General features: G+C 36.9%; 2 protein-coding genes across 3 annotated transcripts; both read left to right on the plus strand.

Annotated features, from left to right (window-relative positions):
• Positions 1–389: 389 nt before the first annotated feature.
• Positions 390–3,679, plus strand: LOC131791546 (NADH-cytochrome b5 reductase-like). Its single transcript, XM_059108891.2, has 5 exons — positions 390–754; positions 1,637–1,724; positions 1,999–2,103; positions 2,269–2,472; positions 3,476–3,679. Exons 1-5 carry the CDS (start codon positions 390–392, stop codon positions 3,677–3,679), a joined length of 966 nt encoding a protein of 321 aa, XP_058964874.2.
• Positions 3,676–10,436, plus strand: LOC131791559 (neuropeptide FF receptor 2). Of its 2 annotated transcripts, none has more exons than XM_059108909.2 (2): positions 3,676–4,229; positions 9,032–10,436. In XM_059108909.2, the coding sequence occupies exon 2, from the start codon at positions 9,135–9,137 to the stop codon at positions 10,155–10,157; it is 1,023 nt and encodes a 340-aa protein (XP_058964892.1). In that variant the 5' UTR covers positions 3,676–4,229; positions 9,032–9,134; the 3' UTR covers positions 10,158–10,436. The 2 variants fall into 2 exon arrangements, with proteins under 2 accessions (XP_058964892.1, XP_066014858.1); XM_066158761.1 differs by lacking the exon at positions 3,676–4,229 and adding an exon at positions 7,948–7,965.
• Positions 10,437–14,195: the final 3,759 nt, after the last annotated feature.

A 14,195-nucleotide genomic window follows, 5' to 3' on the forward strand; every position in this document is an offset into this window, starting at 1 on the left:
TGAAGTGCTTCATACAGCTTAACATCTTCTGGCAAAAGAAATTGTCTTTTCACCTGTGTAGATAACCAACCATTGGTATTTGGTGAATCGTTTTATGTACAGTTCCTTGTCTGGTTCCGTTCATTAAGTATAACTAACTACGGTGCACTTCTGTCTTTTCATATGACGTTCTCTGTAGTGCACCTTACTAGTTGATCGCATGAAATGAGACAACAAAAACTCTTTGAAAACACAATCGTCACTTTGCGATGATTTATTGTATCGTTGGAAAGGATGTTTATGAAAACAGCTATTCCGTAGGGAGATGCTTCGCATTGAAATGATAGGATAAGACAACATCTCGTCATACATTTGAAAATTTATAGTTGTCTAAGGCATTTGAAATTACTATGTCTGGAATTGGAGAGAATTCAGGTGAGCATCTTGCGGAAGATAGCAGTCTTGATTTTCCAGAGCCTCCAGAAAAACCACTTGATAGTGACTGCTGTGGAAGTGGTTGTGTACCATGTGTCTTTGATATTTATGACGAGGAAATGGCAAAATGGAGATTAGAATGTGACAGAATAAAAAGTGGAAAAAGTATCCTGGAGGATTTACCTGATGGAAGTTTTGAGCAAGTACTCAGTACTTCAGAGTTTCGATGTTTTGAACTAGAGTCCATCACTCGGATGACAGATGATTCATGTATATACAGATTTAAGATCCCAGGAAATAGGAAGCTAGGGATCAAAGTAGGACAGCACTTAATAATGAGGTGAGATGTAAACATGACAGAGATAATTCCATTGGTATATCTATTAGAGATGTTTTGGCTCAGCTGGGAGATGGTGGGTTTTAACTTAATGTCTCCAGTAGCTAATTGAATAACCCTTTCACTCCCAAGATCTCATTTGCAATTCACCTTACTGTCTGCCATACAATTCTTATAATGTTAGTTCTGAGAATTTGGTATTGGAACAACTAAGAATCCTCTAATTGATATTTTCCTGTTATCTCATCACTTTTTCTGCTAGATATTGTAAGAGGGTTAAAAGGGATACTGATTTTTCAACTAATAATTGGTACATATCATTATATTTGATTTGACTGATTATACAATCAAATTTTTATATCAAATTCTACCAATGTTAATGGAAGTTCTCTCAGGCACATGATTTAATTTTTTTGTACTATAACATTTTTTATCAATTGGTAAAAGAGTAAGAGTAAGTTTTCATCCCCAAGACTGAGAACACCGAGACCTTCTAACTGATCCACATGTGCATCACAGTTCCAGTGAAGAGTGTTGTTATGACAAATTTTTTTGACAGTTACTATTTAAATTGCATTCTAAATCACAGGAATTGTTAATTAAGCTAATGATTGAACAAAAGCCTTTTTCTTTTGTTATGTAAGCAATTGTTTTTGCACTCAAATTTTATATGTTAGTTTGATATACTATTCTGCACGTGTAACTGTTGGAGAGCATGGAATAAATTGTCTGAGTTGTACAACATTGTGAAAATCGATGAAAAGGGAATCCCCTCTCTTGAGAGAGGATTAGTGAGAGTCTAGTTATTGGCAATCTGCTTTTTAAATATTATTTGCATTTGAATTAAATTTTGTTCTAACAGGAATTATGCAATTGTTTTTGTAGGGGCAAATTTGATGGCAGGCATATCACTAGACAGTACACACCTATTAGCCCAGTAGACGGCCGTGGGTTCTTTGATGTACTCATCAAGGTATTTCTCAGAGTATACTGTTCTGATTCCCTCTCTAATTATGCAAAACTATTTAATAGTTTTATCTGAATGATGAATCTCATTAATAAATTTGTATTTTGTGGGAAGCTGTCAAATAAGGCCTTTAATGCAAAGTTAAATAAGACAAAGATTTATTTCTTAGTGGAAAATTAAGATGGTAAAAGTCTAGATTCAAATGTAAATAGCACGTACTCTTTCAAGAAAATAAGCAATTAATTCAAACTGTTAATCCTTACCAATTTTTATTGTACAGGTTTATTTGAATGGAAAAATGTCTCAACATATAAAAACTTGGCAAGTTGGTGACATGATTGAATGGCGTGGACCTTTTGGAAAATTTTCTTACTCACCAAATCAGGTATTTTGAATGTGGCAAACAGCATATGTGTTTCTATAAGGAAGGTATGGGAAAGAATCTAGAGGAACCTTGGATACATGTAGATCTAAAATACTGTTACAGATCTTATATAGTGGCAAAAACAAAAAAGTGTTTCTCCCATTTTACAGTACTGTATGTTTTCAGTATCGTAGGATTGGTATGTTAGCGGCAGGAACAGGGATTGCCCCAATGCTGCAAGTGATTCAAGACATAGTTACAAATGAGGATGACGAAACATTTATCCAATTGGTTTACTCAAGCCGAACATATGATGACATTTTAATGAAAGACACACTGGATGAATGTAAAGCTTACTGGAATTTTTCAGTACTCTATGTTCTAAGCCAGGTTAGTTATTGAAGGTAATACAATGCTATCTAAACCCTTTACACCCTAACATCAGTTTACACATTCTCCATACTGTTCTCTATACATTTCCTAAGGTGCTGAATAGGAGAATTTGTTTAACAATCAAAAGCTTCTGTATTTGGTAATCATGTTCTTTATTCTAGTGACCTTGGTTCACATGTGATATTGTATGGAGAAATTTAATGCAAGTTGTTCTTACTGGTCAAAGGGTGAAGTCTTCCTGTTTGCTCCATTGTTATTGAATGTGCTCTTAGATTAAGCCCAAAAGGTATCATGGTGGCCTTTTAGTTGGTATGCAAGACTCTTAAAGAGCTCTGGGCCAGGTTGTTCAAAGCTGGGCTAAGATAACCCACAGTTAGTGTGAAATTTGATTTCACATCTGAAAGCTTTAAAAGAAAATTCATTTTAATTCTTTTTGTCTACAATTTGATGATTGGATGCTCTAAAAAGATTAGAAAAAATTATCTGAAAAGGCTCTTGCATAAAAAGATAAAGAAACCTGGATTGAAATTTAACCCTGGATTAGCATTAATTAGCCTTCAAACAACTGGGCCCTGGGTTTTGCTCAGGCTTTGTCATAGTGTGTTGTTCTTGAGCAGTGTACTTTACCCTCACAGTGCTCCTCTCTATCCAGGGGTAAAAATGGGTAACTGCAAACTGTTATGGAAACCTGATGAACTTTTGACAGGTAACCAGCCATGGACTTGCTTTCCATCCAGGATGGGTAACAATACCAGTAGTTGTTATTTTTTTGCAATCCCACTGTTATTTTTATGGGCAAAGAAAGATGAATTGAATGACTGATTGCCCATGGGATTCTAGACTCACAATATGTAACTGTCTGCTATCAAATTGCAGCAATGTGATTTTTTTCTGTTATTCCAAAGTCCCTGTTGTAAAATAGTTGCCTAATTTTTGCAGTTTCCCTCAAGTTTAAGGCTGTGTGAAGCTCTTCTTTTAAATGTGGACATTGCCTTTGTAGGAAAGTAAAGCTGGCCAATCAAAAGTCAAGTACAGAGACCACATGTCATACGGCAGGATCGATCAGGAGCTTGTGTCACGTGAGATGCCTCAGCCGTCACGTGATGTTCACGTGTTAATCTGTGGAACCAAGTCGTTTGACAAGGACATGATAAAATATTTGAAAGCTGCTGGTTACACATCAGACATGTATTACAAGTTCTAATTATGAGAAAATTACCATCCGTCTTATTTTTGTCTATGAGGAAATTGTTCTTCAAGAAAGATCTTTTGTACACTTCGCCAACAAGGCATAACTTCTAGATGCTACTTTGGTACCCTTCCCAGATCAAAAGCTGTTATTTTATTCCGATTTTTTGAACCCTCTGATAATTAAAACCAAGTTCCTTTTTCCTCAGAGGTTTAAGGAAGCGGAATTTCACTGTAGCTTTTTGCTTGAGATATAGATTCACACAGCCACAAAAAACTTTGTACATGTGCATTTGTCAATAGTGTTCTTAATAAATTGACAGAGACGATGTGTCTGTTGTATACTTTCCAATTAGAATGATTATTGGACTGGAAGATATCGCGTATATTTTTTTTACAAAGTCTGGCACCAACGAGACAAAAATGTGAAAAAGTATAAATTAAAGAAGTTACATCTACATGTTTTGTTGCACATGTTCACTTACATTTATTCTTAAACTCTTCTTCAATTTTCAGACTATCGACTTTACTTTGGTTGACCCGCAATTAGCCATTGCTAGTCTAAGGTAGGTCAGTAATTAAAACTGAGATAGCTAACAAAACTATCTAAGCTAACTGCTTAAGCTACATTGGATTCAGTGTTCCTGTCAAGAAATAGGTCGAAAAGGAAATTAGTAAAAGCTCGGATATTACATTATAATTTACAATATTTTTCTATTGCTTTAACTGTTTCATTATTATAATGACTGTCTTTCGTTTGCCAAACGTGTCTTAGGGTAGCGTCTTTTTAAGGGAGTGGCTGTTGATCTGGATTAGAACCAAACGAAAGTTGCTTGCATGCTCGTAACGAAGCGTCGGTATTCTACGTGCACGAAACGGAAATCAGTCAGTATGATAAGTTATGACCTGACCAGCCATGAAAAGATTGCCCGAATGATTTGTCGTAAATTATGCACCTGAATCAATACGCAGATAGTTACTGATAAGCATATGTTTGACTTGAAAATTTTCTGGCTGACACAAGACAACCGGTGAAATGAAAAACATTTCTTGTTTTAAATTGCTGCACGCATAAAGCACACCTACAAGGTACATTGTAAATGATGGTGACGTAACGGGGAGAAAGTCACCAGTTTAGAGCGTTTAATAATACATAATCACTTACGGAGAACCAGATTGTGATGCTTGTAAGAGGTGGTAAATATATGTGCTGCAGACTCCAAATCGAAAGCTCAGAAATATTGTAGCTGGCGTGTAAACCTTGTGTTTAAGTTCATGCAAGATCCTTTGTCGGCTTCACAAGGGGCGAATCATTTGTGGGTGTGACATGATATGTGTCCAACAGAAAAAAACTCCTGTGCTTTTGCCATTCAAAATGATCTCTACAAGCTCACTGAATTTACCAACTACTGGATCTATGAGAACGTTACTTTTTATCGTAATCTTCTACAGCTGAATATTCAGTTCGTTTGGACAAACGAGACATTCCTGAGTCTTGTAGTGTGAGTCTTTAAGGGTCAGATTTTGTCAATATCCTTTCAAAGTTTTTTTCTTACAAGGCTCGCTTTGAGATTAAAGACCGTAAAAGTAGTTTAGAAATTTCTTCTATACCAAGAGTTTGTTTGCCTGTTTGTTCCTTTTTTCGATAACGACCTAAAAGTAAATGGATTAGTCCTAATTGAACGCCCTTCGTTACTCTTCTGATGCTGCCAGAGGGGAAAGGAAACATAACTATTTCAACTAAAGCAGTAGTCTGGTATATCTAAACTCCATCATATCATAACACCTGTAGAACTGTTTCTAACGGTTAGATATTGTAAATCGTGAGAGTGAATACCCTGTTGACGTTCACATTTTTAAAACAATTTTTTTGTGGATTTGATCATAAAAAATGTCATGCCAGCTAACTCAAGGTAATCTTAGCAGTACTGATTCCAAAAATATAAGCAAAATATAAAATTAGACGCTCTCTCTTGACTTTCGGTACATTCTTACAAAGTGTGTTCTTCAAAAATAACCTCCAAAAGAAGATTGTAGCGTCGTTTTTGTAGAAGAGAGTTGAGTTCTCACGTACAATCATAACATTAGCGAAATGTTCCTCCGTGGTTTTTATATTTTTTTCTATGCAGTAACCATTTCGAATTCTATCCAAATCTTACGGAGATTTGCTCTATGAGTAAGCTTGAAGTAAGGTGACGATGCCACCGTTCAGACAGAAAAGAGAAACCGCTAAGAAAATGGTTCCGTTCCTTGGTTCCGTTCCCTGTTCCAAAATTTACGAAGGTTTTCGTACTTTGCCCACAGACTATTGGTTGTTTATCCTCTTGTCTGGAATAGAGATTTACACAGATTATACCCACTGTTTACTTTATTTCGTTCCTGTGTATTGAACTCGCTTCCGTCCTTTGAAAATGTACTCCAAAACAAACAATTGGACAAAAATAATGATTATTTTTATCACGGAACGCATTTGAGAAGGGTTGGAATATTTCTGTTTTCGGTTTCAAGATGAAAGACAATTTATTTTGACAATAGAAATCCAAAGTTGAGACTAGAATATTGTTTGGTTGCGCTGTTGAAGCTAAAAATCCTCAAATTGCAGATAAAGGTTTCATAATAAATCACATCGTAACCCTGTCGCGTACTCAATAAAGTACTGAATTTGTTTAATTTAACTAAAGGTTAACCTCTGCAAGATCACGGCTGAAGTTTTTCAGTTTTATTTACGGACAACAGAACGGCTGAGTAACAACCGTGTTCCGTTATACCTCTAGCGAACTAACTCTTAGGCCTCTGGCAGATGTGATTTAAAGACAACTTATCTTAACGACTTTTACAAGCTTACAAAAAGAATATCGACTCCGCGATTTTATCTTGATCAAGCACCATATTCTCATGATTAAACTTTAGACAAATATGAGGTCATCAATTGGGAGAGTAAGCCTTCATATCTTGAGTGGAACTTGAAGGGATGATAAAGTTCCCACGGATAGGAATCAGTTTATGATTTCACGATTATCTAGCGCCTAAGAAAGAGAAAACATGCAGCTATGCAGAGCATGCTTACGTATTCGAAATAGTTGACATTAGCGCTCAATTTAGTCCGAAGATAATATCAGGAGCAATCGTCCTATCATTCAACGACGTAAATAAATGTCATGGGCCCCCGCTGCACATTGGAAATGACACGTATTTTGCGCATTTTTGAAAAGTTTTTCATCTTTTTGGCAAGTGTCCACACTAGTTTCCTCAAATTTTGTTAGAGGAATTTACTTTACGACGGTGAAAAGCTAAATGATTATGAGGAAGCTGTAACTACAAAAAAAACATTCGTAGAGAGTGATCAGAGGGTGCTGTCGACAAAGTGGGTAATTACCTTCTCAATCATTCAAGAGATGTTATCACAATCAGCGGGTTCACAATGAAACGGACAATTCGAGAAGGCAGCTTAGAACACTCCATTGTCAGTTGAAAGTCAAAAATTACTTTCTTCGTGTCTGTCTCAGGCGCTAACGTTTTCAGCTAAATTACGGATTTTTTTTTTAGGTTTCAAGTAGAGTGATAAAGTAAAATATGGTTAATACTGGGGTAGAAATTATCAATGGGCGTGGAGAACGGAAAAAAAATAAGAGATGAAAACACGACATTAGAGCCTGTGGGCCCATAACTGACAAACGCAATTTGTTAAAGTTGATATCATCATCGCTTTTGTTAAATTGTCATTGCACAAAATACCTGAATATCTCTGTTTTTCTCTCTGCTTCTCTCCACCCAACCATCGACTGTTCTCCAACAGTATTGGCAGACCACGACTGATTCGAAAATTACTGAGACGAAAACATGCAGTACAAGCCATAAATTCGACTTAAAACTTCCATTATGTGCCAGGAAGTGATAAAATCTCTTGTTTGACCTGATCGTCGGCAGCTTCTATTAAAAAGATGTAGTTTTCGGCCTCAATAATAACCCTCTCTTTTATTCGGCACTAGTATCTGCGCGATGAAACCTTTGGACCCATCTTGCGGAGTTAGATGTAAGAGCGCACAGACGCATTTTGATTTAGTGCGAAATGATGCAGAGTCATGTAACTATAAAGGGTGAAATGCATTCAGTGAGAACAAGAATTACTATCATGAGAACAGATATTACTACCTAAAGCCTATCTTGCTTGACTTCCTCTTTGTTTTTCCCCGACCTCTCCAGAAGAATCGTTTATACAAAATATCGAGGGCAATTTTAAATCTTTCAACAGTGTGAAGGAGAAGCAATTACGTCATGCTACGACAAAATCACCTACTTACGGTAAATGCAATAGTACGTTTTAGTTTTTTATTTTTTTGTAGACTAAAGTTTGCAAATTTGATCGGGGAGAACTTGACCCAAACTCTAATTTCATTTATTGAGGAAATTATTCCCGCAGAAAGCTACGAAATTTCGAGAAATTGCTCAATCGACTGTTGTGCTTTACGGAATGCATTAACTGCAAGTGTGAAGTAATTTTCGTTGCTAAATTATCGATTAATTCAAATGACACCACCACAGACTTGAACTGTGGACTATATTCGTTAGAAATATTTCAACACTGTTCACTTGCCCAAGCCAGATGCGTCGGAAATTACTTTAAGAAAACGTGACTCGCGGTTTTTAAATCTTCCATCTTTGTGCTTTTCGTGAACTTTTCCAACTTATTTTGAGAGAACTGTGAGTTAGCTGTCTGGGTATCGTGAAGTATTTGCGTTTTTTTCCACCGGATAGGATTACCCAAGTTAAAACCCGCCTGGTAAAAATTTTCCTTAAACCAAGCCGAAATATTCATCAGTTATCCCAGTCTTTTATAACAACAAATAAAGAATCGATGGCGATTCCCGACACTTTCTAATGAACAGATTTTAGGCGAGGTTTGAGAATGTTTCCGATCGGAAGACGATTATTGAATTTACAGGTTTGTTTTACATCTGTCAACACAGAGTCAGCAATCATCAGTAGTACTCCACACATTAGGTGTCTAGTTGCGCACATCATCAAGTTTCGCGCAATCTTAACATCAGCTCAACTTGACTTCAGGGGTTATCGATAACGGAACTTTTCAATCTCATACAGCCGAAAGCTTTTTTATCTCTGAATACTTCCTTTTCGCTTCGTTTTTAACCTATGAGGACTATAAATAGGGCGTCACAAGGCTGTGTGGTTCATTTGAAGTTACTAATGACCTGTGGTGTTTTCTACACCTCGGCATCTTCGTGCCGCAGCCTCGCGACAGATTTGATTATAATCCTGTGAAATTCAAACGATCCAAGAACAAACAGGGTTTGCCTCTCTGTGTTCTTGGCCGACGTGATAAGCTTTGCCATTTGTATCATTTGTCAAGGGGTCTGGTCTCTTTCCGGTGGAGTAAAACCAAACAACCGGAGCCAAATTAACATTACTTGTTAAACTGCACGTCGGACTCAGTCTTAGGAAGACATTGAGAAATGGAGGGCGAATCAACGGAGGATATGGGCTCTGGTATAATGGACTATGGTTTATCTGAAAATTCAGAAAATCCCATCAACTACACCTTTTTGGCGATCCAATGTGCGTGGTATTCATTCGTCCTTATTCTTGGCATCACAGGGAATGTGTACATCATTTTAACAGTGTGGTGCCGTAAGGACATGTGTTCCACAACAAACTTGTTCATTGTGAACTTAGCTTTCAGCGACTTAGGGATTCTGCTGATCTCTCTCCCAGCTGAGTTCATCAAGGATTATGTAGGTTGGCCCTTCGACAAGCTAACCTGCCAGATTTTCGCCCCGTTGAACGAAGTGTTCTTTTGTGTGTCCATACTGACTCTAACTGTTATCACAATTGAGAGGTTTCGGGCGATCTGCAGACCTTTTAAACCGCATCTAACGCAACGGAAGGCCAAAGTGATCATCATTATCGTATGGTTTGTGTCATATCTTACTGTTGGTTTTCCAATGTCGTTTCTTATGGATGTGCAAGAGAGTCAAAACCATCTCAGATGCGGACCTAAGTGGTCGGGAGATCTTCAGCGGCGAATACACACTTGTTTTATTGCCACACTTATCATCGTGCCCCTGTTCATAACAGCCGGAGGCTATGCAGCAATCGTGTCTGCAATGAAAAGACAAAGCGCGCGGATCAGGGCGAGAGCAAACTCCTTAAGCGGCGCAACCGTTACCTTCCGTCATGACCAATTCCGTTTAGAGAAGAACGCAGAATTAATCAAAATGCTTCTACTCATTGTCGTTGTATTCTGGATTTGTATGCTTCCTTTAACTCTACTTGCCCTGGCAATAGATTTTGGAGGCATCGATCCGACAACAAAAGCAGTCGATCTGTTATACACCCTCGGTATCTCCTTATTTTTTAGTAACAGTGCATTTAACCCCGTCGCTGTGTACATGATGAGCTCAGAGCTGAGGAAAGGACTCTACGCCTTCCTTGATAGAATTTCAAAGTACTTTGACTACAAGTTTATCGAAGTGTGAAAACAGATGAAAGACTGGCTGCTTAGCCTCGCAAGGTTCTCTCATCTGAAGTGGCTGTAAATAGTGGTGGAATGTTATATTTAGTTTCTACTTGTGATGTGTGCACAGATTGTAGCTGTTATATGTGTAGTTGTACAAACAATTTATCCGTAGCAGATGAAAATAATGTAAACTTCTTAACCTAAAGCATTTGATTGGATTTTATCTTTCGTTCGTGCTTGATTCATTCAATACCGAAGATAGCTTGACATAATTCACAGGAACTAATTGACCTTAAATTAAACTTCTTTTTGAGCTTAATAACTATCCGCAAAGAGACCAAAAATTCCGAGTAAAATATTCCTTGTTCTTCGGGAGATAGAACATTTGGAAAAATGTTTACGTTCACCCTCTATAAATATAACTGCATCATCCCAATACACATGAATCTTTACCATTTAGGAACTGAACACGATACGCAGCCATTCCTAAGCTTTTAATAAGCTGATTGACGGGTTTAAGTTTCTTGTTTGTTTGGATCACCCATCAATCAGTACAAAGGACCAGCGGAGTAGTTGAAATAAGTACAATTGAAAAACGATGCAAAATTGCAATACACTAAAGTCTGTGCCCTGATTAAGTCTACTAAGTATTCTTTGATGTCTCTCACGTCATCGAATACGTATCCTGGTTTTATTCACGCAGCGGTGATCTTAAACATAACGCATGTAGTACATATTTTTGCAGGGTAGAGAAAATGTGTATAATTAATTTATAATGTAAGGAAGAAAAAGTTAGTAACCGTTTCGGTTTAGTACGTAGTAATTTTATATAGAAATTATGTGAAATACAGAAAAAGTCCATGGAAAACTGCCAAACCAGTTTCCTTTGAGGTTTAATCCCTTATTTTGGCCAAGAGATTTTGACAAGAAAAGCTCTTACTCAGGAAAAGAGACTGTTTATTTCATCCTGATTACGAAAATCTTAGAGATACAGTCAGGGTAATTCTGTTAAGCCGGTTCCCTGGGCCGATCTTGATTCATTTTGTCCGAGTGTGCTGTCAAAGGTCATGATGCTTTAGAGAAATTTTTTAATTGCATTAAAAGGAAACATTCAATTTACTTCGTCGACGTAGGTAAGATCCTCAGATGTTCAAAGGTCGAGGATGAATCAGCAAAAGAAATCACACAAGGATAAAGTTATGATTAAGTTCTAGAGTTGACCATCAAAGGTCTGATCAAAGGGGGTAAGTTTCTAAAAGAAACAGTGGTGCTGCGTCGGTGGGAGAGAATAACAGGGTAATCTAGTTTTCAGTAGAGTTTCGAGCGTTAGCCCCTCGTCGGCTTTTAAACTCTTTACGGTGGCTAATTTACGTTATCAACTGAGTTGATAACATTAAATGTCTGATCAGTTGTCTGTAGATAAGAATGGAGCTAATGGAATGCGCGTCATATTCTTTGATACTTTCAATCGCTAGGAATCTCTGAGATCTGAATTAAAATTCTACTTCTGACTTTAACCCAAATGCTTTCTGATAAGTTGACAGAATTCAGTGTAACATCTGCATAATCATAGAAATGAAACAAAACCACTCTAAGCAGTTTTCATAATGGGAATTTAACTAATCCCAAACCTATAAGGATACGAGCTATTTAAAGAAATCAACTTCAGTCTCGAACTGACAGTCAACAAAAGGGTCTAACTTAGACCGTTTACAACACAATTGGAGAGTCGGTTTATGCATCCAAACACAGGTGATCGGGTTACATTGATTTCCTTTTGCGCAATGTCATAGAGCTTGCGTGGGATGTTCTCAATATACTATGTACAGGAACAAACTTTAAAATAACAAAAATGGTCCTCGTTGAGGGGGAGGGGAGGCTTCCATCATTGACGGGAATCGTTTCGATGTGATCCACCGAGCTATATTAGTTTAAACTGTTAGTGTTTTATCACATATGCCATAATTTGATTGGCTACACCCCTCTCTATCCATTCCCTGATAGACAGTCAGTCAAGTAGATAGCCTGACGTGTGGTGGTAAACAAAATGTAATAAAAACATTAGCTTTTCTTGTTGATAAGTTTCGGACTCCATGTATGAAAGGACTCCATAACCACGGCCCGAAATTCCCCAAATCGCGTTCTTTAATTCTTTCAAAATCAACTTCCTTGTTATTTCTCAAGACTTGACACCGCCGTTTCCGACTTTCTCAGGTGGTTTTACTGATTAATCTCTCTATTCAAGGCCAAATCAACAGGAGAATAAAAACAAAATGCTAGCCACCGAAACCAGACACTGCACTTTATTATACATCAGACAGAGTAGGACTTACGATGCAACTCTTTCCGGAAGTACCTATTCTTCGTTTTCACGAATATTTATCGTTTATAAGGTACCTCAATTGATATCTTAGCCAAAATTTTGAAAAACAGGTACATGATGTCATTGTTTACTTAGTGACCATAATTAGGCAGAATTAAAAGTGAAAACATTGATCATTCCGATCTCGTGATCAGTTTTCTGATCCCTCTCAATAACCCCTCAGAAACGTATCTCTCTTCATGCTTCCAAGGATCTTAAGAAGCGCAATTTAATGCCACTTGTAAGCACAACTCTTATTAAATTTCTTTTATTTCTTAAAACTACTTGAGGAGATTGTAGTTAGAGAGATAGGCGAAGAATTGCTGAGACTAAAGCTACTCACTGTCATCAAAAGCTAAGCAGCTTTTGTCTTCGGGAATTACAGTTTTGAGGATCAAATCACTGTAGTTCTGTTTCTCTACAACCTGTATTGGTTGTATAATCTGCGGTCTGGCGGCTGTTGCCAAGTTATAGTGTTGGTCCTGCGTTATGTTTGCACGTTTCTATATCGTTAATTTTGTCGATTTTATTAAAGCATCAAAGAGCAAAAATTTAGATGACACAGTACTGAAAACTCAAATCTCGGCACAAAGCCAGTAGCTGGTAGAGTTATCTCTGTTAATCTGATGTGAAAATTTACTTTGATATTTGTACAGATTGTATTTGCACAGATGAGCTTTAAAAAGAAGAATTTTAAACATTAGCGCAAAAATGAAAAAAAGTCCTGTTATTCAAACCTTTGTCAATAGAAAAGTAGTTTTCCATCGTATACGTATTTTAAGCTAGTCCTTAAAATTTGGCAGTTATATTCTATATTCTCCCTCCTTTTATACTTAATAGTATGTTAATAATGTGAAAACAAATTCAATGTTTATGGCCACAGTCTTTGTGAAGATTTTCAAAGAAAACGTTTTTCTGAAAAAATTTACTTATTGCACAGTAGTAGTTGTAACTTTTCAAAGGGAGAGGGTGAAAGCTTTGTTCTTCTCTAACCAATCGTATCACGATTTTTGTTTTGGTTTTTTTTTTCAATTAACAAAGACGAAGAGCTGGGGGTTTCGGCTGAAATTCTCAAGATGTGCTGTATTAAATGAAAGTTATTTCCTATTGAGAATTATGAATAAGCTTCATCGAGTTCATTACCCTAGTTTAGACAAAATTTGAGACAACATCAGTTGGAATGTTACTCACCGGCAAGCAATAGTGATGTAAAAAGAATTAGGGAGTTGACATTTTAAATTCACAAAGTATGTCTTTCAAATTTTCAATCTCATGCTGTAACGTTTTTGTTTACACAAAGGGTATTTTCATAAGAAGTTCGTCAACTTTCTTGAGCGGTAAAAAACGATTCTTTCAAGAGCGAGTTTACATGCATTACACTTTTAACTAGAATTGCAATCGCTGTCATTTTCTACTCACTACTCAATAATTTTTAATTTCCATCAGTGCCTACCCAACAATTTCAATTTCTTCAGTCATTGATTATTAATAAAGCGGTCATTAAATTTTAATCAGAGTTTTGACTAAACAAATGCGTTTTTCAAACTTTAATGGAAAAATGTTTTTTTGTTTCCAGTATGGTTCCCTTGCGCCTCCGATGAATAATACGTTAATTTGTTCCAGAATTTCTCACGAATGTGGCAAAGAGTTATGAATAGTGAAACGAAGCTAAGTCTCCCCGGTTATTGTGCATTA

This window comes from Pocillopora verrucosa, chromosome 12 (assembly GCF_036669915.1).
Source record: "Pocillopora verrucosa isolate sample1 chromosome 12, ASM3666991v2, whole genome shotgun sequence".
Taxonomy (NCBI): Eukaryota; Metazoa; Cnidaria; class Anthozoa; order Scleractinia; family Pocilloporidae; genus Pocillopora; species Pocillopora verrucosa.